Consider the following 24,509-nt stretch of genomic DNA (forward strand, 5'->3'; position numbering starts at 1 on the left):
AAGGCAGGGATGGTTGCTTCTGCAAAGGAAAACTCGACGGCGAGAATGGAATGAAGACTTCTTAATGTCTTCTCTTAGATCTGAATTCTGAATCACGGAAAGATATGAATTCAAAATTCAACAGCACTTAAGTAAAAAGAAAGAACTGCTAAAAATAATACCAACACGATATATATCGACATCAGACTGCAGGGCAAAGGTAAGTAAATCAGAGGTAAATACAATGACAGAAAAGAGATTCAAGAGTTATCGTCCACAATTTTTAAAAATGCTGACTTCTCCTCATAAACTAAAATCACTTGGATTATGAAAATGTATTTTCAGCTTCTGAGGAACACACTGACTGGCATCCCTCCTTTTGGCGGCTTTTCCAGACTCTCCACACCGTCGCGGTCTTCCGGTACCTTATACTATGACGCTGCACTAAGTTGTAATAATATATTCTCTGACCCATCTCTCCTCGATGCCACGAGCTCCTTGAGGAGAGCTACTTTGTCCGCTTCAGTCACGGCCTGGCAAAGTGCTGGACGTGCAAGGGCACTTCCTAAATGTCTCTGCTGAATGAATGAAGTGCTTAAAGCAAAACACAGCCCTCAACTGTCTTCTAAAAGGCCAGTGAGTGACAGCTGTGGAAACCTCAGCTGTGATATTTACTGGCTCGGGCCAGTTACTTTATCCCTCCTCTCCCTCCACCGTGAAATGGGGGTAGCAACGGTGCCTAGCACAATACAGTTGTCACAAGCATTACGTGACATTGTGTGTGAGGATGCCACATGGCTGTAACGCTGAGAGGTAAAATGGAACAGACACTGCAGTAACATACCTCACCTTAAGGTGTGAGAGTAAGAGTTTTCAAGTCAACCAAAGTACTGGGGGGCTAAATAAGGTAATATCCTATACAAACCATCAGTCCATTCTCTATGCTTCCTACGTCCTGGTAGCTGTGGTGGATACCAAGCACTTTATAAATACTACACGCCTTGGGGCACCTGGGTGGCTCAGTCAGTTAAGTGTCCGACTTCGGCTCAGGTCATGACCTCATGGTTCATGGGTTCCAGCCCTGAGATGCGTCCTGTGCTGACAGCTCGGAGCCTGGAGCCCGCTTCGGATTCTGTGTCTCCCCCTCTCTCTGCCCCACCCCTGCTCACCCACTGTCTGTCTGTCTGTCTCTCTCTCTCTCTCTCTCTTTCTCTCTCAAAAATAAAGAAACATTACCAAAAAATTTAAAAACACTACACATCTTATTGAACACACCCAAGTCACTAAGCAGTTTAGTTCCATGGCAAAATTTTAACTTCCACCATAGTATTCCTTCAAAAGAAATCACTCACAACCACAACCACACTCACATGACAAGACTCCACACACTCAAAATAAATAGAAATAACATACTTAAATATTGCTGCAACACTGGGGCTCTCAATAACACAGACGACAAATAGAGATGCTGGTGAAGCCAACGGGCACTTCTGTAGGAACTGACCACTAAATCAGGGAATCTCAACTTGTTTTCCTAGGATGAGCGATGGACAGTTTGGAAGTGTCCTCTCTCTTTCTCAGGTGTCCGTAAGTCTGAGGCCCCAGTCATGCTGAGGCCACAGGGTTTCCTGGCAGGTGACCCCTGCTTACACCTTGCTTTGTTCTCCTCTTCTCTCCTGGCTTCCACTTTTCAGTGCTTGGGCCTCTCACATCCGACATCATCTGCAGTTCGCCTGGCCCTCCGCATTCCTCTGGTCATGCTTACCCCTGACGAGCCCAAACCACAGGCTGAGAATCCCTGCTTTAAGATCAGGAATTTCAATGCTGGATTACGTCTCCTCAAATTGTAGATCTGGAAAGTGATCGTGAGAAACATAACTCATGGTTGCTAGATGATATAATAAATTTGCAGTAAGAGAAAGAGGCAAATTATGTTTATGTCCAGTTACCTCTGCAGTATAAAGGGTGATCAACCATCTGGTTTGCCTAGGTTTGTTCTAGTTTTAAAACTGAAAGTCCATGTCCTGAAAAAGCCCTTAATTCTGGGCAAATTGAGAGGGATGGCTGGTCACCCTAAGATGCTCCAAAAGTTCACTAGTTTTACAAAACAATTGAGTGGGATGGACAGCATAATGAGACCTGCCTGGGCTTATCCAAACTAATTTAAATTCCTTTAAATTTGGGTTTGTCATGAAGTTTCATTTCTATCTGAATTAGAAACAATTAGAGGGGTGCCTAGGTGGCTCAGACAGTTAAGCATTAGACTTTGGCTCAGGTCATGATCTCGTGATTCATGGGTTCGAGTTCTGCATCGGGATCTGTGGTAACAGCTCAGAGCGTGGAGCCTGCTTTGGATTCTGTGTCTCCCTCTCTCTGCCCCTCCTCCACTCGCACTCTGTCTCTGTCTCTCTCCCTCTCAAAAATAAACATTAAAAAAAATTTTTAGAAAGAATTAGAAATCTTAATATAACTTTCTTCTTAGTTCAGGGATGCCTGGGTGGCTCAGTTGGTTAAGCTTCCAACTCTTTTTTTTTTTTTTAGTTTTTTTTTTTCAAAGTTTATTTATTTTTGGGACAGAGAGAGACAGAGCATGAACGGGGGAGGAGCAGAGAGAGAGGGAGACACAGAATCGGAAACAGGCTCCAGGCTCTGAGCCATCAGCCCAGAGCCTGACGCGGGGCTCAAACTCCCGGACCGCGAGATCGTGACCTGGCTGAAGTCGGACGCTTAACCGACTGCGCCACCCAGGCGCCCCAAAGCTTCCAACTCTTGATTCTGGCTCAGGTCATGATCTCAAGGTTCATGAGCTTGAGCCTGGGCTCTGGGCTACAGTGTGGAGCCTGCTAGGATTCTCTCTCTCAAAATAAATAAAATAAACTTGAAAAAAATAAACCTTTCTTCTTAGTTCAATCAGCTGGGTGAGGTCTTTCTACCTTTTGTCAATGCAGACATTTGTGGTGAAATGAATGTTAGTGGACAGGTTAAGAGTAAGGATCAATGGTCAGGCTAGCAGTCTCCAAAGCCTGATTTTTGTCAGGTATGTGTTCTTGGGCAATTTACATGATCTTCTTAACCCTATGTTTTCTCTACTATAAAATGGGGAATATTCCAGTCTTTATCTCTTTGATTTTGTGGGGGAGAGATTAAGGAACTGCCTATGCAGTTAACACAGTGACTGCTACTCAAGTTCTCTATCATCTATCCATCTGTCATCCATCCATGTAACTCAACTTGGTCCCCTTTTGCAGGGAGGTGTTAGGATCCAGAGCAATAAAAATTCAGCAGAGAGAAGTTACGTCCTCCTGCCATCCCCAAAGCTGTGGACCAGGGCTGTTCCTCAGTCTCCTGGCTGACAGTGAGAGGAGGCCCCTTATCGCAGGTGGAGGTAAGGAGGAGCCCGTTGCTCTAACAGCCAGCATTCTTTACAGTGAGGGGAGATTATAGCTGATGGCTTTCTTCTTGTTAACTTTTTGTTTCTTTTTCCTTCAGCTTCCTCACCCCTGCTAATATTCTTACCATTTTGTTTCTTTGAGTTCATATCTGTGGCGTCACATTTTTCCACATCCATCGTTCGCACTTCAAAAAAAAAAAAAAAAAGAAAACAACAAATCACATTTATCCCCATATAACATAACTCTACATCCCATGCAGTGACTCAAGTTTAAATTCCAGGTTCTTAGGAAACATTTTTAATCCCCTAGGAAATCTGGTAGACTTCCAAATTTATTCCATGGGTTCCAACCCCTGAGGTCAATTCAACAGTTTAGGGCATATTCTTTTGCTGCTAGATTTCTTTCTTTTTTTTTTTAAGTTTGTTTGTTTGTTTGTTTAGTTGTCATCTCTATGCCCAGTGTGAGGCTCAAACTCACAGCACTGAGATCAAGAGTCATATTCTCTCCTGACTGAGCCAGCCAGGTGCCCTGCTCCGAGATTTTTTTTTTTAGGAGTATATACTTTTATTCTCCATCCTTCCCTCAGAGATGGACCATATTCCAAGGTACTTTATTATACACTAGTTTTCTAGTCATTCCTAATGCCAAAAATTATTTTTCATGGGGAAATATTCAAAATGCAAGGTGGCAATAGTCACTTCCTTGGACAAATCAACTCCATTTCAGGGTCATCATATCATTGAAACTTCATCCTTACATTCTGGCTCATTGTCTCAGTTCTGTTAAATACGTATTCTTTAGAAACAGCTGACCTCCACTCAATTACACCACTTTCCCGTATCCACTCACCCTATTAAGGGGTTGTGGGGAATTTCTCAACCACCATTGGAATTCCCTTCCATCCTCCACTTCCCTATTTGACCTCAGATAATTCTACACACAGATCATCATTGGATCCCCTGGTATACTTCTCAAAGTATTGGGGAAATGTCTACTTTGAATCATCTTAAAATGGGAGGAAATTATTTGAATAGATTCAATTTCCTGGATTTTAATTGTTCCCATGGGCAAATAGAGAAACACATGCAAATTATTTCAAAAACTATATAGCACCCTCAGCCAGAAATCTTATAAAATACTCTATGGTAGGAGTATCACAGCTCTACAGGAAAAACTATCTTTATTCCTTAGGGTGCCCAGAAACCAACTCAATACAGCAGTACAACTAATGCAAGACTTAAATTCAACCGAAACCGACAGGTATTTTAGCTTTTCCTCTCCTACTCTAAGTCTGTGGTTATTTGCATGATGGAAAGAAATTGTATGATGCGTGGTCTTCTTCACCCTGTGTACACACCCATTCTCCCGCCCTCACCCCCATACACACGCTCTTCACCCAGCAATCCTGCTCGGCCTCACTGCCATCTCTACTCAACAGTGGAATGTCTTTGGGACACGCTGCAAAGGCAAATCAGGTTTCCCTGCAGCCGTGATCCAACTGTCACCCCCTTGGAAATGCTACTTCAAGGGCTCACTGCCATCCTCAATGTAAGCAATGGTGCAGAACAGCGAAAGGAGCAGGACTGGAGTAACGCATGACACACAGGTTCGCACGCTAGCCCAGCTAAGACCTACTTTGCATAACTGAAAGCTGGCCTTAGAAGTGAACGCTAATAGAAAGGCAGCATTTTAAAAATCATTGTTTCCTAGTGGGGCCACCACTAACATTTGGGGCGGGAGGGCCCCCTGCTACATGGGACTATCCTGCACATTACACAAGACTTAGCAGCCCTGGCTCTGCCTACAAGAGCCACTGTGACAACAGCCCCCCATACGCTTGCCCATATGCCCGGTGGGCACCACTGCAATAAAAGATATACCATCTTGTTTCTTCAGACAGAAAGTGACAGCCGGGACCACGACAAGAAACAACAGGATGGCTCCCAGAGTCATGAAGTGAGTCCTCTCATTTGCTGGAACCAGAAATGGTTCTGAAAAACAAAAGAGAAAGAGAAACTAAAGATAACATTTTGACGGGAAGGGGTCGAGAGAATAATTATCCTTGAAGTTTAATTCAGATTAGCTTGAGGTGGCCAAAAGTGCCAGGCCAGCGAGTGGCCAGGACAGCGAGATGCCTTCGACATGAGAATGGGAACAGCACGGAAAAGAGAAAGAAGCCCAGGCTTTGGACAGACGGGCCTGGAGTTCAATTCTGCTGCCACTCCCTAGCTTTGAGGTCTCAGGCAAATCCTTTAACCTGCCCACAAAATGGAAATGATAATAAATTTATTGCGAGGCTAGCGTTTGTGAAGTGCTCACCACAGCAGCTCAGTACCACCTGGGAGCCTCATTATTCTCCTCGCATTCTTTAATGCAGAAGCCAATGGCTTGCTGTACATGGAGATGGGACATGAAGGCTACCTGGTCCTGGCAGAGAGCTCCTGCCTCCCCGTACATGTGGCCGCCACCAAAGGCCATTTCAGGCTACCTTTTATTTCTCAGTTTGAACATCTCGGGCCATCCAATCACTGGTACCTGTCACCAATCTGTCTGGGGTTCTGTGCAGGAGGAAAAGGGGTTCCCTCAGCACATGATGCTCAGATACTGCTAATTCCCATCTCCTAACCATTAGGCATGATCCCTGACGGCCTAATTCAAGCTTTAAACCACACAGTGGTCAACCTTTCTTTAAGAGCTTACAGTTTACAACCTGTTTATATCTATTTTATTTCAATCTCAAAGTAAGTTGAGTTAGGCATGTAAGATATTAAAATAAAATCACAGGTTATAGATGAGGAAACAAACACCAGCAATTAGGCGAGTTACTGTAAGCCTTCCCACAAATAAGCTGTCATAAAACAACTTTTAAATGGCAGGAGCCCATGAGAGCAGCCCCTACCAAAGTGACTCATAACCCAGTAAGAGCATCTTTTTAAGTTTCTAAACTTTTTTTGCTCTTTTCATTCATAGGACCAATCCGGTATTAATTACCTTTTCCTATTGTTTGACCTTTCCACCTAATTTCTTAGTTTTTTTTTTTTAAGTTTATTTATTTACTTTGAGAGAGAGAGAGAGAGAGAGAGAGTGAGCGCGCGCAAACTGGGGAAGGAAGGGTAGAGAGAGGGAGAGAGAATCCCAAGGAGGCTCCACAATACCAGTGCAGAGCCCAAGTGGGGCTCGAACTCACAAATCATGAGGTCATGACCTGAGCCAAAACCACGAGTCAGACGCTTAACCAACTGAGCCACCCAGGCACCCCTCTTAGTTGTTTTTTCTTAAGTAACTGAAGCTTTACTGATAACATCTAGTAGAAGAGGGGGCGTTGAGAAGTGCTTCTCAGAACACCTCTGGGGTTACGTTAACATCGTACTCTCCTGTCTCTCTCTAAAGGTCTGAGCCTCTCACCTATATCCCACCTTACCCACTTCTGTAGGGTAGTAAGGAAAACAATAACGGAGTCTGTGCAGGCAAGAGTCTCAAATCCCTCTCACACGCTGTAGCTTATTTACCCCTAGGATAACCCTGCCTGACAGGTTATTGCTGTAGAGGGAGCGTGACACATGCAGAAATTGAGTCTCTTATGTCTTACGTGCTCAGCAGACTGCTTTGAGTTGGAATGTCATAGACTATATCTGGGGTTGGGGGACAGATGGGGAGAAATGACCTGTACCATTTAGAATAGGATAGATTTCCATTTGCTTGCTACCAGAGAAACCCTGGAAAGAAAGGAGCAGCTCTGATGTGCTCAGATCTGGACTCCTGAAACCCTGCCTGTGTTGAGTCTTCCTTTCAGATACTCCCCCAGACCCCCTCAGCCACAAGAGCATTTCCTACATGGAATGGGGTTGCCTTATCTGTTTAACTTTTCCTTTTCCTGGAGAGCCTGAATGGTGTCTTACTTTTCTATGAACCCTTGATAACTAGAACATAGGGCGTATTCAATAATATTTGCTGAATGCTTATTAAATAGCAATAGACTCAGATGAGTGGAGGTGAGGAAGCATTTTTTAAATATAGTGTAATACATGCATTCATCTATTTAACACATGAATGCCTACAGTGAACACGCATCGTGCTAGAGGCCAGGGGACAGCAATAGGCACATTTTAGTTGAGACATTTCAGAATATTACCTGGGATGACCAACTCAGCAGTACTGTTTCCCTCGGGATTTGATCTTTGAAGAAAAGTGCAGTAGAAAATCTCGTTAGCCGTTGTGTTGATTCTCAGCGTGCTGGTCACATTGAAAAGCTTTGTCTCCATGTTGGAAACAGAGATGATGGTTTTGCCATTCAGGACTTGATGGGCACTGTTTGTCCAGATGACTTCAGCGGTCGGGTAACCCTCAGCCTGACACATTAGTTCATGTTCAGAGGTGACAGGATCCACAGAAATTCTTTGGTTGATTTTTCGATATGGGGCTAGGTCATGAGCAAAAAGAAGGCAGGGCTTTTATTTAGGACAAAACTATGTATGTAGCTTGGTGCTGTCTACATTAGAAAAAGTATCAATTCTGGCTGGTTCTCAGAGAAATAAGCTTAATGTTCAGATGTCTCAGCAGTGGGGAACCCTGTTAGTTCTGTTTCAACTCTTTTTTTAAAATTTTTTGAACATTTATTTATTTTTGAGAGAGAGACAGAGAGACAGAGTGTGAGTGGGGGAAGGGCAGAGAGAGAGGGAGACTCAGGATCTGAAGCAGGCTCCAGGCTCCGAGCTGTCAGCACAGAGCCCAATACGGGGTTTGAACCCATGAACTGTGAGACCGTGACCTGAGCTGGAGTTGGATGTTTAATCGACTGAGCCACCCAGGCGCCCCTCCTTCAACTCTTCTATTCACAACTGGGCTAAGTTTGAACTTACAGGAACAACTACCTTGCCATAAAAATTATATTGCTTTTATTTAGACTTCAAGTAAATGTACAGGTTAATTTAAAGAGAAATGTCTTCCTGAAACCAATAGTCTTTCTATCCAAATATAAAGTATGTCTGTCCATTTACTCAAGTCTTTGTATGTTTCTCAGGAAAGCTTTATAATTTTTACAAAGGGCCAAACTATTTCTTCTTAAATTTATTCCTGGATATTTTCTTTTTGTTGCCATAAATCTATCTTCATAACATTGAACCTCTTCAGCTGGCCAGCACAGTTTTCTTAGACTTTATTTAATAAACAGAAAATCTGATTTTCATGTGCCACTCACTTTTTTTTTTTTTTTACTATTTTTCTTCTTCTTTTTTCTAAATATACTTTATTGTCAAGTTAGCTAACATACAGTGTATACAATGTGCTCTTGGCTTTGGAAGTAGATTCCCATGATTCATTGCTTACATACAACACCCAGTGCTCATCCCAACAAGTGCCCTCCTCAATACCTGTCACCCATTTCCCCTCCCCCTTCCCCCTATCGACCCTCAATTTGTTCTCTGTATTTAAGAGTCTCTTATGGTTTGCTTCCCTCTGTTTGAAACTATTTTCCCCCCTTCCCTTCCCCCATGGTCCTCTATTAAGTTTCTCAAATTCCACATATGAGTGAAAACATATGATATCTGTCTTTCTCTTCCTGATTTATTTCACTTAGCATAATATTCACTTTTTCAACTGTAGGTCAAGGATCAGAAATTAGGTATGAAAAAGAGCATGATATCATTATAAAAACTGCTATGTGTTCCTGATACTACTTTTTAAAGGTGAAATTTATTTTTGATACTAAAGTAGTTTCAGATTTACAGAAAGATTTACACCAAAGATAATGCAGAGTCCCTACATACCTATCACCCAGTTCCCCCACTGCTGACATCTTACAGTACATTTGTCATAACTAAGGAGCCAATGTTAGTACATTACTATTAACTAAACTTCACACTTTGTTATATTTAACTAGTTTTTCCCTACGGTCCTTTTTCTATTCTAGGATCTCATCCAGAATTCCATATTATGGTACTTACTTTTTTGAACATTTTTATGCTATTCTTTATTTATTTTTAAAATCTATTTATTTGAGAGAGAGAGAGAGAGAGAGAGAGAGAGAGAGAGAGAGAAAGAAAGGGAGAATCCCAAGCAGGCTCTGTACTGTCAGCACAGAGCCCCACATGGGGCTCAAACTCACGAACCATGAGATCATGACCTGAGCCGAAACCAAGAGTTATATGCCTTAACTGACTAAGCTACCCAGGTGCCACTATGCTGGCTATTTTAATAAATCATTTAAATAATTATTACACTCAAGATATAAAGTTTAAATTTTAGATCATCGATTAAAATTTAGCTCATCAGTTTAGGACCCTTTTAGGATTAAGATACCATGTGTACTGACTATTCTAGTAGATTGTTTAGTCTATTTACATCACCTAAGACCTTTATTCATGTTTTTTCATTACAAGCATGGTAACGAGCCATTATTATGCTGGTAATCTTTATTTTATTTCTAATGCTTCAGTGAAATCACTAGCGGTTCACCCAGAGCCTTAACTTTCCATTCCTTTACTAAAGGCCTAACAATGGCTTTGTAAGATATATTCACAGAAATTTGATACAAAACAACCAGAAACAAAACTGAAATAATGATGTGATGTTTTTGTGCTCTTAATGAAACCACAAATAGAAACACTGGAAATCAACATAATGACAATTTCAAAACACATAAAGAATGGTTCTCATGAGTACTTGGGTCCTCAACATTGTATCTGTTATGTTCAAGAATTCTTTAAGAAAAATAAATCCACTGGGGCACCTGGGTGGCTCGGTTCTTGATTTTTGGCTTGGGTCATGATTTCAGGGTCATGAGACTGAGTCCCACGTCAAGCTCCGCATTGGGCGTGGAGTCTGCTTAACATGGTCTCTCTCCCTCTACCCCACACACTGCTCTTGCATGCGCTCTCTCTCTCTCTCTCAAAATAATAAATAAATCAATCAATCCACTGATTATATACCTCCTGCAATAATATTACCATAAGTTTCTAGTTCACATAGCACAGAGCTTGATCTCTGGACAATTTCAGTTTCAAGAGTAAAATCACAGATAATGGTAAAGGATTAGAGGTAAAAAGTTTGCTTTTTTACTCTTCTATTATAATTTTTAATGGAATAATAAAGGAGAATGTTGCTTCATGCTAAGAAAATGTATAAATGTGGTATACCTCTAAGTGCCGAATAAATAAGTGCATTGGTTCTACTCATGGTTAGATATCCATGGTATCAGTCTCTAAAGTAGGGCACATGTATTTGGGTATAAGAAGAAAATATGAGAACTTCCACTTATACATATTTTTATCATAATAATTAAGAAATAATCTAAGCTTAAAGCTTTGCTAATTGATACTGGGGCTTGCTTCATATGCCACATGAGGGTCATATGGGAAGAGGGAGGTTTTACAACACCAAAGGGAGAATAGTGACTCATTTTGGGCTTATTATAGATTATCTAATTTTAAGTAGACTGAACCTGCTTACAAAATGAACAACTAATTAAAAGTTTCTCTGCAGAGAAACTGAAGATGGAAGATAATACTAAGAATTCAAGCACAAACCACAAGGAAGTGGCAGGAATGACACTTTATGAAGTTAAAACAGTAAATGCCTAATTGGACCTGACAAGGTGATGGTTTGAAAAACCTAAAGACTGTAGATAATGCTGCTATAAATACTGGGATACACGTATACCTTTGAATTAGTATATTTGTATCCTTTGGGTAAATACCTAGTAGTGCAATTGCTGGAGCATAGGGTAGTTCTATTTTTAACTTTTTGAGGAATCTTCATACTGTTTCCTACAATAGCCAAATTATGGAAATAGCCCATATGTCTATTGAGTGATGAATGGGTAAAGAAGATACGGCATATATATACACACAACACACTACACACACACACACACACACACACACACACACACCAGAATATTACTCAACCATAAAAAAATAATGAAATATTGCCATTTTCAATGACATGGATGGAGCTAGAGAGTATTATGCTAAGTGAAACAAGATGGTCAAAGACAAATACCATGATTTCACTGGTATGTGGGATTTAAGAAACAAAAAAAAATGAGCATAAAGAAAAAGAGAGAAGCAAACCAAGAAACAGACTCTTAACCTATAGAGAACACACTGATGGTTACCAGAGGGGACGTGAGGGGAGGTGGGTGGAGGGATGGGTGAAATAGGTGATGGGGATTAAGGAGGGCACTTGTTGTGATGAGCACCTAATGTTGGATGTTAAGTGTTGAATCACTAAATTGTACACCTGAAACTGAGAAAAACCCTCAAGATTGTCAAGACCATCCACTTTGTTAACAATGAACTTCACCTTGAAGTATTAGCTAATGATAGTGAATCATCATAATTAGCGACGCATTAAAAATATGGTATGTTAAATTTTTATTCCATCCTTTAAAATTTTCTATTTTTGTACATATTTTTAATGTTTGTTTTTGAGAGAGAGGCAGAAAGAATGTGAGCAGGGGAAGGGCAGAGAGAGGAAGACACAGAATCTGAAGCAGGCTCCAGGCTCCCAGCTGTCAGCACAGAGCCCTAGGTGGGGCTCAAACCCACGAACCCTGAGATCATGACCTGAGCTGAAGTTGGATGCTTAACCGACTGAGCCACCCCAGAGTCCCCTATTTTTGTACATTTATGGAATTCCCAATGCAGTAGGTTAAACCATATGAAATTAGCGATGTTCAACTTCTTTTACCTTTTAAAAAAGTCAATTTCTTATGCTATATCCTTTATATTAGCACAAGTACATCCTTTATATTAGCACAAGTACATCCTTTATAACTACACACACATATTAGCTAATCTACTTTATTGATGGGGTAGGTTATCAAAAACATTTACAGACTACTGGTTTACTAGATATAGAGCACACATGTGCTAATCCAGTGGTCATATCAAGACCAAGAAAAGTTCACAGTAGTTTTGAAGTCAATATACAATTCCATATATACCCTGGAGGGATAAATACAAGGGGTAAAACCTGGTCATTAAGGACAGAGACTTAAGAGCTAGATTACCTGAGTTCAGAACCTGGCTTTACCACCTAATAGTTGAACTTGGGTAAATTACTTAATTTCTTTAGACCTCAGTTTCTTAAAAATATTTTTTTCAATGTTTTATTTACTTTTGACACAGACAGAGACAGACTGCAAGCAGGGGAGAGGCAGAGACAGAGACAGAGGGAGACACAGGATTCAAAGCAGCCTCCAGGTTCTGAGCTGTCAGCACAGAGCCTGATGCAGGGCTCGAACCCACGAACCGTGAGATCATGACCTGAGCCGAAGTCAGACGCTTAACCAACTGAGCCCCCCAGGTGCCCTGGAGCTCAGTTTCTTTATTCATAAAATGAGAATCACACCATACCCATCACTGAATCCAAGATGGCATCTATTGAAAGACACACTTAGATTGCAGAGATAGTCGAATATGAAAACATGCATCCTCCTACCCCATGATGGACCTCCTACCCCATAGAGTCATTTGAGGATTAAGTGAGTTAAATAGGAAAAGTGCTTAGGACAGGGCCTGGGATGCAATAGCTACTACATGCGTGTCAGTTACTACTAGGACAGCTACTAGACCTGCTGCTGCTCCTCTCCTTACTACCTCTATTTAAGTGTCCTCAGACAGTCTTCTTCAGAAAGTACTGACAATTCCTCATGAACAGACTCAGAAATAAATTTTCACATATTCAAACTTGTTCATGTTTCAAAAAGGTTAGGCTTATCCTATTTGAGGAAATACTTCATTCATTCATTCAATAAATATGTTTTTTATGTTCTTTTCATGTTTGTTTATTTATTTTGAGAGAGAGAGAATACGAATGAATGTGTGCATGCACAAGAGAGCCAGGCAGGGCCAGAGAGAGGCAGAGAGAACCTCAAGCAGGCTCCATGCTATTAGCACAGAGCCCACCGTGGGGCTCGATCTCATAAACCATGAGATCGTGACCTAAGATGAAATCAAGAGTCAGATGCTTAACAAACTAAGCCACCCAGGCACCCCATTCAACAAATATTGTGTGTGTGTGTGTGTGTGTGTGTGTGTGTGTGTGTGTGCATGTGTGTTCTTGTCACACCCTTCTTGTATGCCAAGTCCTAGGGATAAAACAGTGATTAAACAAACCAAAATCTCTGCCTTTGTGCGAAATATATTCAAGAAAGAGGAGAGAGATAACAAACAGAACAGGCACATTTATATGATGTGTTAGATGGGGATAAGTATGTTCTGTGATACATTAGATGGGGAGGAACACTACAGAGAACACCTAAATGGGGATGGCTGGTGAATCTGGGGGGAGAAATGGGGTTGGTGGGGAATGACAACATGAATCCTTGGTTTGTATGAACAAATGAGCTTTATCAGGGTAACTATATAATAATTGAGTTAATCTAAAACTAAACTCTTACACATTTCAGTTTTGAAATGCTTCCCCTTTAAAATCCCAGGGTGAGTAAACTCTCTGTGGGAAAGCTGCTGTTAACTCAGGTCGACAGTGATGGGGAGAGGAACCTGACAGCATTACTGTGAAATCATTTGCATATGGAGATGACTCAGGAATTCTAACCTGCTTGAGTTGTGAAGCTCATGAAAGAGGACATTTCCACGAATGACTCTGCCTCAGTGCATGCGAAGCTTGGTGGCTGGCTTGCTCTCAAGCGTAGTTCAACTCAACACCCAAGACCACTTGTGTACAGATGACAAGAGGGATGGGACTAGGGTGCCAAATTTAGTAATTTATAATACAAAATGGAATGGTCAAAACAAATCAGGGTGCCTGGGTGGCTCAGTCAATTGAGCATCCGACTCTTGATTTCAGTTCAGGTCATGATCTCGCAGTTCATGGGATTAAGCCCTGTGTTGGGCTCTGTGCTGACAGCATGGAACCTGTTTGGGATTCTTTCTCTCTCTCAAAAATAAGTAAATAAACTTTAAAAAACAAAAATAAATCAGACCCTCAAACCTGGATGTTCATCTGCTTTGTTCCATTAGGAACCCCTCCTTGGAAAAACCATCAAGGCTATAAGGTTTTCTATTATGTTGAACCATAGCAAAGGAAGTCACAGATCAACAAGGGACATTACAGAGCCCAGAGGACCTAAAAGAACACTCACACTCGCTACAGGACAACTGTTCCACTCTCTGCATACCCCCTAATGGCTGATGAGAGACCTCTTTTCTGGAAGCAGAAATTTATACCCTATACTTCCTTTTACCTGACCATAGGGTTTTGCTCTTTTTCTCCAACCCAGATCCAGCCATGCTGGCCATTCATGGGGCTAAGTCTTGATAATTTCTTCAATGCCATGAAACAGTTAGTGCCTGATATTTGCTGACAGACTGAAGGAAAGTTGAAAATCCCAACCTGGGATCTCACCAGCTTGCTGTTCTGGGGACGTATATGGTAAAATATAATGAAAATTAGATCTACTTCCCAAGACAAGTGACATCTTCTTGACAACAGTAGCACTAATTGGGCCAGAATCAGAAACTCAGTAATGTGCCATAAAATATATGCATTTCTCCGAATTCCTACAAAATTTTGATTTTGAGTTTATAATGATCAGTTATCCCTTTATGATAAATATAAACTTTTTCTACTTATAAAATTGATCTTCCAATGGAAGGTGGGTAAACCAGGAATGGAAAGAGCAAGGAGGGTAATGATTAGATTCTGGTCACATACTAAAAGATCATCATGTAAACAAAAAAGGCAGGCAGATAATCTCAAAACTATGACTAGAGAGAACAGATTTCAGCTTAGTATCAGATAATAATTTCAATAAGCCTATGGACAGGATGTTGCTGTGGAAAGCATGTGAGCAAAAGATCCCTTGGGGGAGATTTCTGTTCTTTGGGAGTTTGGATTAGTTTCTCTTACTTGGGATCCTTTCATGTTTCAATTCTGTGAATCTAAACAGTGAAAGCAGTAGGGGTCAAGTAAAGTGTTGAAGGTGTTTTCCTTTTCTTAGCTAGTGGCAATGCAAAACTTTGAACCTAAGTGACCTGATGACGTATCTATGGGTCAGTACCCAGGAATTTGATATTCACAGTTCCTCTGCAACACTCCAAGATAACAGTGGTACATATTTTCAAGATGAATATATGCCCAATGAGCCTAGTTTACACTGTCTCTGAAGAATAGTTTCCTTTGTATTTGGTAGGATTATTTTTTGCCTACATAGACTGACTTCAAGTCTTTCTGAATGTAAACCTTATAGTGGGGTTTGTTTTTAACATATTAATTGGGACCTGACACAGAGAGGCATAAAGGAAGGAAAATGATGGCAGACTTCATAAAATTTTAAGAAATTATAGTGGAATAAAAAAATTCCTGGAGGGACACACGAACAGTGGTTGCCATCTTTGTGTGCCATGGAAAATGGCAGTGAATGGAGGAAGGGCACTTTTGTAATTCATTTTACTCCCCTCCATAGTATCTGAATTATTTGCAAATACATATATTACTTTCACAATAATAAAAAAATAAATACTAGAAATTTATATTTAGGAGAACTGAAAAAGGGCCCTGCCATGTTTGGCTCTAGATTCCTGGGGGCTGTTGAATAGGAAGTGTTCCCATAATGCTCCCTGATGAGTGTGTGAAGGAATGAATGAACAGACTGACACCATGGATATCGAGGTCCACTTGCAAGAAGGAAATGTTCCCAGCACCAGGACACGGTTTTCATCAAGACTGGGCCCTCTTCACCTGGGGACTACTCTTACCATGAACTTTCAAAGTAATCCGCTTATAGTCAGCACCGCCATAGCCAATCAAGCAGCAGTAAACCCCGGCATCCTCCAGGGTCACGTTTGTGATCTGAAGCGCGGCTTTCCCCAGGAAGAGCTGGTCCTTCAACAGCTGGGCCCTCTGACTGTAGCTTCTGTGCTGAACTTTCAGGTCTTCCTTCCCTTGCACAAACTGAATGATTTTCTTATCCTCCATTTCCCAGTAGACGATCAGTGAAACCAGGTCTAATTGTTCTTCTACGGGGAATCTGCACTCCATTGTCACATTGCTGCCGTACTCTACCACATACAGGTCCTTGGACACTGTGATCGTAAACGCTGAAGAGAAAGATGATCAGTCTTCAGAAGATGGGAAACTCCTCAAAAAATTTGCAGACTGATGCAGGGTTTACAAACACTTTATCTGGTCACTTATGTGATCATTATGTTCAAGGACTTACTTCCCTAAAATACATATTTTATCTAGTGGCTTTGGAGCACATTTTGGAACCCTAAATCTCATCCATGAGTGAGAATAGTAAAATCCACTAAACAAGCTGCTGTCCCCAAATCATAAACCTGTATTACTGTAGAAATATGACATGGTGATGGTGTACTTATAACCAGGAAGACTTGGTTTCATACGGATACCCCCATAATGTCCTTTGGTTGGATACCTATTTACCTTCTAGACAGTCTGAATGATAGATTCCAACAGTCCTCTTTTCTTACTGTCCTAAACTCTTGACCAGCTGTCCAGCCAGAGGTACATGGGTATGGAGATTTAGGGAGGGTCTCAGAAGGATGCCAGTACTGTGTTACCCTGGCACTTTCAACGTATACTATAATTCTTCTGTAGAATATACTCACTGGGAAAAGCAGGTTGCAGAGGAAGGTGGATATAACGATCCTGTTCTTGTTTAAAATAAATGAATAAAAGTACATACATAGACCATTTCCCCAGATATTTTCAGGAATTATCCCTGGGAAATGGATAATGGGTAATAGACAAATAGCTAATGGATAAGTTTTCTTTCTTTCAGTTTGACCATATTCCCCGTATCTTTGGCCAATGAAATGGGTTTATGAAATAAAGAAGGAAAAACAGAATGTTCTCTAAAAAAAAAAAATGACATCCATTTAAAATAATTATTTTAGTTTTTAACTTATGGTAAAATATTTCAAATATAGAACCTAATGAAACGATCTGGTGTCTTACCTTTCAGCAAATGACAGTAGGCCATGAATGCAAAGACACTAAATATCCTCATTTTTCTGGAGTGACCGAATTATGGAAAACACAAAAAGAAAAATGCTTTATTCAATGATGACAGGTCTTGGCAGTTCTCACTGAAATAGTCTTCTGATAACCAGACAATGCCTGATTCATAAATGTGGAAGTGCAATAGGGAATTTAGAAGTTTAATACCTTTACTTAATATCACAGTCATATAAAGCAAAATGGAAAAAAGTTACTATGGTGAGAATCTTTATTTATTATTATTTTTTTGTTTCAGAAGTTGAATTCAGTGATTCATCACTTACATATGACGCCCAGTGCTCATCCCAATAAGTGCCCTCCTTAATGCCCATTACCCATTTAGCCCATCCCCCCACGCAACATCCCTCCAGCAGCCCTGTTTGTTCTCTGTGTTTAAGAGTTTCTTATGGTTTGTCCCATTCTCTCTTTTTATCTTATTTTTCCTTCCCTTCCCAGAATCTTTATTTTTTATTTTTTATTTTTTTTAAATTTTTTTTAATGTTTATTTTTGAGACAGAGAGAGACAGAGCATGAATGGGGGAGGGGCAGAGAGAGAGGGAGACACAGAATCGGAAGCAGGCTCCAGGCTCTGAGCCATCAGCCCAGAGCCTGACGCGGGGCTCGAACTCACAGACCGTGAGATCGTGACCTGAGCTGAAGTCGGACGCTCAACCGACTGAGCCACCCAGGCGCCCCGCTTCCCAGAATCTTTAAATGTAATTACAAGGTCTGAAAATAACTTATACTAGAACTCAAAAGACGCCAAGGAGAAAATATTACACTAAACCCTCTCAACTATTTCATGTTTTTTCTGCAGTGGAACATATCTGGAAATCCAAACCTGCCCTGTGAAAAATTTCAAAGGAGAGTCTGACTTCCACACCTCCCACCTTTTAACTCTTTTTTTCCCCCTCCATGGCACCTGAATATTTTCATCCTACCCTTAACTACTCAAGCCTTCCATATCACTATCCCAACCATGCCACTTCTCTCCCAGGGGCCATCCTTCTAAATCTCCTCTTCTGTCCTTCACTTATTCCAAATTATAAATCCTGTTCTCTCAATAAAATTGGTTCTACAAGTAGCAGGAGTGAGAAGGAGAAACAGTAGGCTCCAACCAATTCATACTAAGATGTTAATGACTCACAGTCACTCTTTCTATTCTTTATTAACACATTCTCCCTCTTGTATTATACATGTATTTACACACTTTGAGAAGTCAGTTTTCCCTCTTAAGGTCTCTTTGACCTCTTGTATACATACAAAAACTCACAAGTGATCAATTAATCTATGTTACACATATATAAGACAGAAGATTTAGGCTAATACACAAATAGCTCCTAAAAATCAGAAAGAAAACTACATACAACTCAACAGAAAATGAGCAAAAAGTTCTAGCATACAGGTCAGAGAATAAGAAGTACAAGTGACATATACACACAGGAAAGAATGTTTAATCTCAACAGTTTTTTTAAAAGTATAAGTTTACATTAGGTACTATTTTTCACTTATCAACCTAGCCAAAATTATAAAGATTCCTAATATTTAGTGTTTGTAAGAAATGGACAAATGGGTTTTCTCACTAATGGTAGGAATGTGAAGTTATACAACCTTTTTGGGATGGCAATTTGGTAATGCCCATTAAAAATTTAAATGTATAGGGGCGCCTGGGTGGCGCAGTCGGTTAAGCGTCCGACTTCAGCCAGGTCACGATCTCGCGTTCCGTGAGTTCGAGCCCCGCGTCAGGCTCTGGGCTGATGGCTCAGAGCCTGGAGCCTGTTTCCGATTCTGTGTCTCCCTCTCTCTCTGCCCCTCGCCCGTTCATGCTCTGTCTCTCTCTCTGTCCCAAAAATAAATAAACGTTGAAAAAAAAAATTTAAATGTATATATGATATATGAGCTCTCACCTCCTCTCCTAGAAATATATCCTACAAGAACACCTACATAAACAATACATGTTAACTGATGATACTACTAACACTAGCCCCAAACTGGGGAATACTCCAGAAAGCCTAAAGGGTTAAATAAATTTTGTTATAGTCATACAATGTAATACCATTAAGGATAGAATTGTAGTGACTTTGCAAAGCTGTAGAACATAATTTGCAGAGCAGTATATGTAGCAGAAATCTACTGTAGTGAAAACAAAGAAAAATCTGTGTGTGTGTGTGTGTGTGTGTGTGTGTGTGTGTGTGTGTGTGTTTAGACATAGGAAATACCCAGAAAAATCCATACCAACACGCTGATGGTGATTATCTCTAGGAGTGAAATCAAAGGGATGATAAGCAGGTTTTCACCTTTTTATAATTTTTAAAAGAAAGAATGGGAGAAAAAGAAAAAAAAAGTAGATGATCTTACTAATGATTTCTTTGGTGTTTCTGTGTGCACATTTTCAAATAAATGGATATGTTTCCCTTTATTTATCAGAAAAACATAAAAATGAATTTAGTGAAGCATTTCATCCTGCCAACCTGCAGAATGTTTGTGAGGCAGAGTAGCAGAAGGGACAGAACCCTGGAACCTCAAGCATCAGAGTTGAGGGAGAATAATGATATTTATTTTCCTGTTTTTTTGTTCATTATTAGAATAATATAAACACATTGAAGAAAATGAGAAAAGAAGGGAAAGATCACCCACTATTCCATTACTTTAACCTGAGAAACAATTGCTAATGCCAGGAAGTATTTTTGGTGTCCAAGTGCAGTGGGGTGGGGGTGAGGATTGCTGGTCTCCAAGAATGCTGTCTTTGAGCATCCCACAAAGCACAGGACAGCCACCACAGCAGAGCAGTGTCTAGGCCAAGCTGTCAACAGTGCTAAGACTGAGAAACCATTATGAGCATTCTAGCAAATATTTTACCTCTAGTCCTTTCCCCTATGAATTTTTTTAAAAACAATTATAACCTTATCCTACATTTAACACTCATTTTTTTTCATTTAGTATTATAATACAAACATTTTCCATTTTACTGAATGATATTCATAAGTATCTTACTGTTTCCATAATGGTTACTTCCCCTATAGTTAGGCATAAGATTGTTTAAAAATATCATACATATTTGTGTATACAGCAAATATCTGGGAAGTGCCTACTGTGTGCTCAGCCCCATGCTAGGTCCTAGGATAGACTTCCCCCAAGTGGAATTGTTGGTCGAGGACAAAGAACATTCTGGGACACTTGGCTGGCTCAGTCGGTTAAGTGTCCAACTTCTGATTTTGACTCAAGTCATTATCTCATCGTTCATGAGTTTGAACCCCACATCAGGCTCTGCACTGACGGTTTGGAGCCTGCCTGGGATTCCCTCTGGAACATCAGGGCAGCTGGTCTAAGAGAACACTGACATCTTCCTCAAGTAAGAAACTATGATGGTATATCTGGATTCCCCAACAAGAGCATTCAAAGAGCAAGGAAATTTGAAGTAGGAAAGAAATGATGGTTCATTCTGGATGGGGAAGCAGGTTTGTGCCTGGGGAACTCAGTATAATCCTTTGGAACTGATGCTACCCCCTCCATCTCCCAAGGGTAGCCAGGGTAGGAGGAAAAGATGGAAAAGAATTCAAGCTTCCTTTCTCAATAAGTAGGAGTAAGCAGTGTCTTGATGTCTGTTTGTTTTAGAGTTTCCTTTGACTTTTACCTGATGTAAATGAACTATAATTTGATTTTCAAAAAAAATTTTTTTCCTAGAGTTTGACAATGTAACTCCAAAATGAAAATCCACCCCATCAATAGATCAAGAGAGTTGACCTATTAAACCCATCTAAACCCTGTGCCCAACTCCCTTCCCTCGGTCACCCTGAGACCCTCTTCTATGATTCCCAGGTGACTTCAAATCCCAGCAGTACTTCTGTGGCTTCCTGTAAGACTACACTCTAACTACTGTCCTGTAACCTCTGCCTACTCTCTTCCACAGAAAAAGGCTAATTTTTTCTTTAGACTATCATAGTCCTTAAAAACTGCTGGCAACTTCAATGGAAAGTGGCACTATCCTGAAGGTGATTTTTCAATTTGCCCCAAAAGGTGGCTCAGTGGGTTGAGCCTCTGATTCTTGATTTCGGCTCAGATCATGCTTTCATGGTTGGTGGAAATCGAGACACATGTCAGGCTCTGCGCTAATGGTGCGGAGCCTGCTTGGGATTCTCTCTCTCTGCCCCTACTCCACCCCCCAAATAAAATAAACATTAAAAACTTAAAAAAAGGGCTTTAAAATATTCAGGCTCTTTGCCTAAGTAGTTAAGCTTACAAGAGTTTGCCTGAAGGAAATAATCAGCAATATCCCAGAGATTTATTTACATTCAAAGATGTTCACTGAATGGCTAAGATACTTAAAACACTGTAAATAATCTTTATGTCCAGAATGGGGTATTAATTTTGCCTGGTTACCCAGTAACATGGAATGCAGCCAGTAAAAAAACTGTATCTACATGTACACACACATATACATACACATATATACACATACATACTGTGAGTATGTGTGGGTAGATATATCACATTTTAGAAGACTGTTTAATCCACAGAAAATCATACAAGGTATTTCTTAGATGCAAACAAGGTGAAACAATGTGTTATAAGACAAAGACCATGATCAATGTGTCCAAAGGCTCCATTTGGAGCCTGCAGGTCTCCTGCAGGTCCTCAGCGCAGGCAGCGCGAAGAACTCCTATTGAGGTTTCCTGGATCTTACAGTAGGAGGCGATCCTTAGGAGATGCTGCAGGTGTACGACGTACTCAGAGAGCAGCTGAGGATGGACGAGGACCCAGGTGTCCGACCTCCAGCCTAGGAATTTCCCCCCTAGACTCTGCTACCTAAGTCAGGACCATATTCAGGAACGCGCGGAAACTTATACTTACAAAACTGACATGAGGCAAAACTGAATCCCACCTGGCGAAAGGCCAAACGTTTTAGCTTTTCCTATTAACCTATGCAGCTGATCTGCTCTATTGCCCCATCCAACCAGCAACGCTTTCCCTCGTCCGCCTCCCCTCTCCATTCCAAAGGTCCACAGAGCATTTTTTAAAGCGCCAACCCCAACCGGGACAGCCAGCGAATCCCGCGGTGGGCACCCCATGAGGGAAGGACGCTCCCTACCTGCCGGCGGGGAGACTGGCGGCGCCTCCGCACGCGGTGGCCCCGGAGCTGCTGCAGCAGCAGGTGGCGCGGGTTCTCGCGCTAATGAGCTGGCGGGGGGCGGGGCGGGGCGGGGCTCCGCCCCACCCGGCCGCAGCCCCGCCCCTGAGACCGCGGCGCGCCCTTCGTCCTTGATCCGTTCTCTAGGCTGGGCTCGTAGTGGGGAGTTAGCGGTTGCGTTCTAGGAGAAAAAGTAGAAACCGAAAGCGAAAATAGAGGCCCGGGTTCTTGTAAATCAGCTGTTAAAGAGAAAAGCTTCCGCATTAAAGCAATCTAATAATTCCGACCTATTCTTTTAAAACAGAGGTTGAAAAAATAAAACAAAGTTTGAAAACAAACTGACGTCTGAGCTGATTACAAAGACTTCAGACGGCTTTTATTTTAGGAATCCAGACACCTGACGTTCTGCCCATCAGGTTCCCCCCACCCCCCAACCCCCACAGCCTTCCGATAAAAGCTTTTCACAAGATGGTACATCTTGTCGTAGCTGGATGTAATTCCACAATACATACGAAGTAAAATGGCAAGCCCATATGGCTTTGGTTTTTATTCTAGAAAGTATGGGTGTGTGTAATAGGAAATATACTTTTAATACGTGAATTTTGAGGACTTCCTCAAAGTTCCTCGACATAATGAAACTTAGGTTGCTTTGACATGAAAAGAACTTCCCATCACCGGTTACATCTTTTAAGAATGCTCTCGATCCCTGCTGTCTTGCCATCCTTGGGGGTTCAGGTTAGGTTAGCACATTCTAGGCGAAGATAAGGAAAACCCTCCAGACCCATGGAGGAGACTAGCTAAAAACCATGTGAGTCACACAGAGGGTGATGGCATAATTTACTTAAGCGTTCCCCATTGCTGGACTTGTAGGTGCTTCCCTCTCTTCCTCCTTCCTTCTTCCCTCCCTTCTGGTCTCTCTCTGTCTCCCTCTCTTTGTAATTTTAAATTGGTAACCTGAACTCTTCATTGTTTTGACTTTCCTGCTTATTTATTTCAACTGCAATTCAAAATACTGCATAACGGATGAATATCAAGATGTCCATTGCCTTGGTTATGGCATTTGCTTCCCAAGTAAGACTTCACATTCTCAAGAGTATCACGTTTTTATTCTTTAACCTAGAAAAATACTGAGGATGATACTGCCTTAAAAATCTGGTAGAGAGTGTGAAATTCTCTTTAGCCTCAATCAAATTGTGAATATACTTGGAGATTCAGCTGAGATGCTCCCTCTTTCAAATCTCTTTTTGAGGCCACATAGTGGAATACAGCAGTATTATCCCAACTTTGTCTGATATTTTCTATTTTATCTTTCATTTTTCTAAAAATGAGAGTTAAGACCCAGGACACAAGATTTCATGACCTGTGAGTGTGGTCATGACTATTGTGTGAGGAAAAAAAGAAAGAAAAAAACTGTCTCTAGAGCCACCTGCTGCTAACGAGCTAAGTTATCCTGAGCAACCAATTCACTGAGTAGTAGTGAGGATTAAGTAATATCCTCTTAGATGGCCTCTATGATCTATGAATAATTTTTCAAACTGAGAGGAGGGGGGAGGGAGGGTGTTTAGTTTATTGTTTGCTTTACTAAGGTGATGTCCAGGATCTACATAATGATCAACAGAGAAGGCAGAGAGTGAATGGAATCTGTCTTTCTCTGAACTCAGTGATGGGAATGGAAAGTATTTACTCAGATTGCTGCTCAGTGATTTACATATTAGTAATTTGATGATTGCTGATCTTATTCATCTTCCCCACCTGTTTTCACCCTTCAGCCATTGATTTCCCATACAGCTTATCAAGGTTCTTAATGAAGTTTTTGGTACCTTCTGGAGATATTAAAAAACAAACAAACAAAAAAACCAGGATGTGTTTAGAAAAAAGGAGAATTTATCACTTCAAAAAATATATGAGAGTCTGTATGTTACTATACTGGAATTAAAATTAAAAAACGTAAAAATATACATGAGAATCAAAACAATCCTGACTTTGTGATTTGGGTAAAGTAGACGGAGAAGTGCTGAGACAGG

General features: G+C 41.0%; 1 protein-coding gene across 1 annotated transcript; it reads right to left on the reverse strand.

Moving 5' to 3' along the window:
• Positions 1-1,159: 1,159 nt before the first annotated feature.
• Positions 1,160-22,574, reverse strand: CD274 (CD274 molecule). Its single transcript, XM_047101252.1, has 7 exons — positions 22,447-22,574; positions 17,316-17,371; positions 16,094-16,435; positions 7,504-7,791; positions 5,252-5,362; positions 3,496-3,555; positions 1,160-1,831 (listed from the first exon to the last, which is right to left on the reverse strand). The coding sequence occupies exons 2-7, from the start codon at positions 17,365-17,367 to the stop codon at positions 1,809-1,811; spliced, it is 876 nt and encodes a 291-aa protein (XP_046957208.1). The 5' UTR covers positions 17,368-17,371; positions 22,447-22,574; the 3' UTR covers positions 1,160-1,808.
• Positions 22,575-24,509: the final 1,935 nt, after the last annotated feature.

The sequence above is a fragment of the Lynx rufus genome, unplaced genomic scaffold (genome assembly GCF_022079265.1).
Source record: "Lynx rufus isolate CCGP_SWC_20201006 ecotype Redwood Valley unplaced genomic scaffold, mLynRuf1.p SCAF_10, whole genome shotgun sequence".
NCBI classification, from domain to species: domain Eukaryota; kingdom Metazoa; phylum Chordata; class Mammalia; order Carnivora; family Felidae; genus Lynx; species Lynx rufus.

Bases quoted from the DNA above. Each gene is read 5' to 3' on its own strand.
- CD274 (XM_047101252.1), bottom strand. From the start codon at position 17,367: ATGAGGATATTTAGTGTCTTTGCATTCATGGCCTACTGTCATTTGCTG. The intron at 7,792-16,093 runs GTAAGAGTAGTC...CTCATGACCTAG, and splicing joins GATTACTTTGAAAGTTCATG to CCCCATATCGAAAAATCAAC. The intron at 3,556-5,251 runs GTATATCTTTTA...TTTTTTTTGAAG, and splicing joins CTGTCTGAAGAAACAAGATG to TGCGAACGATGGATGTGGAA.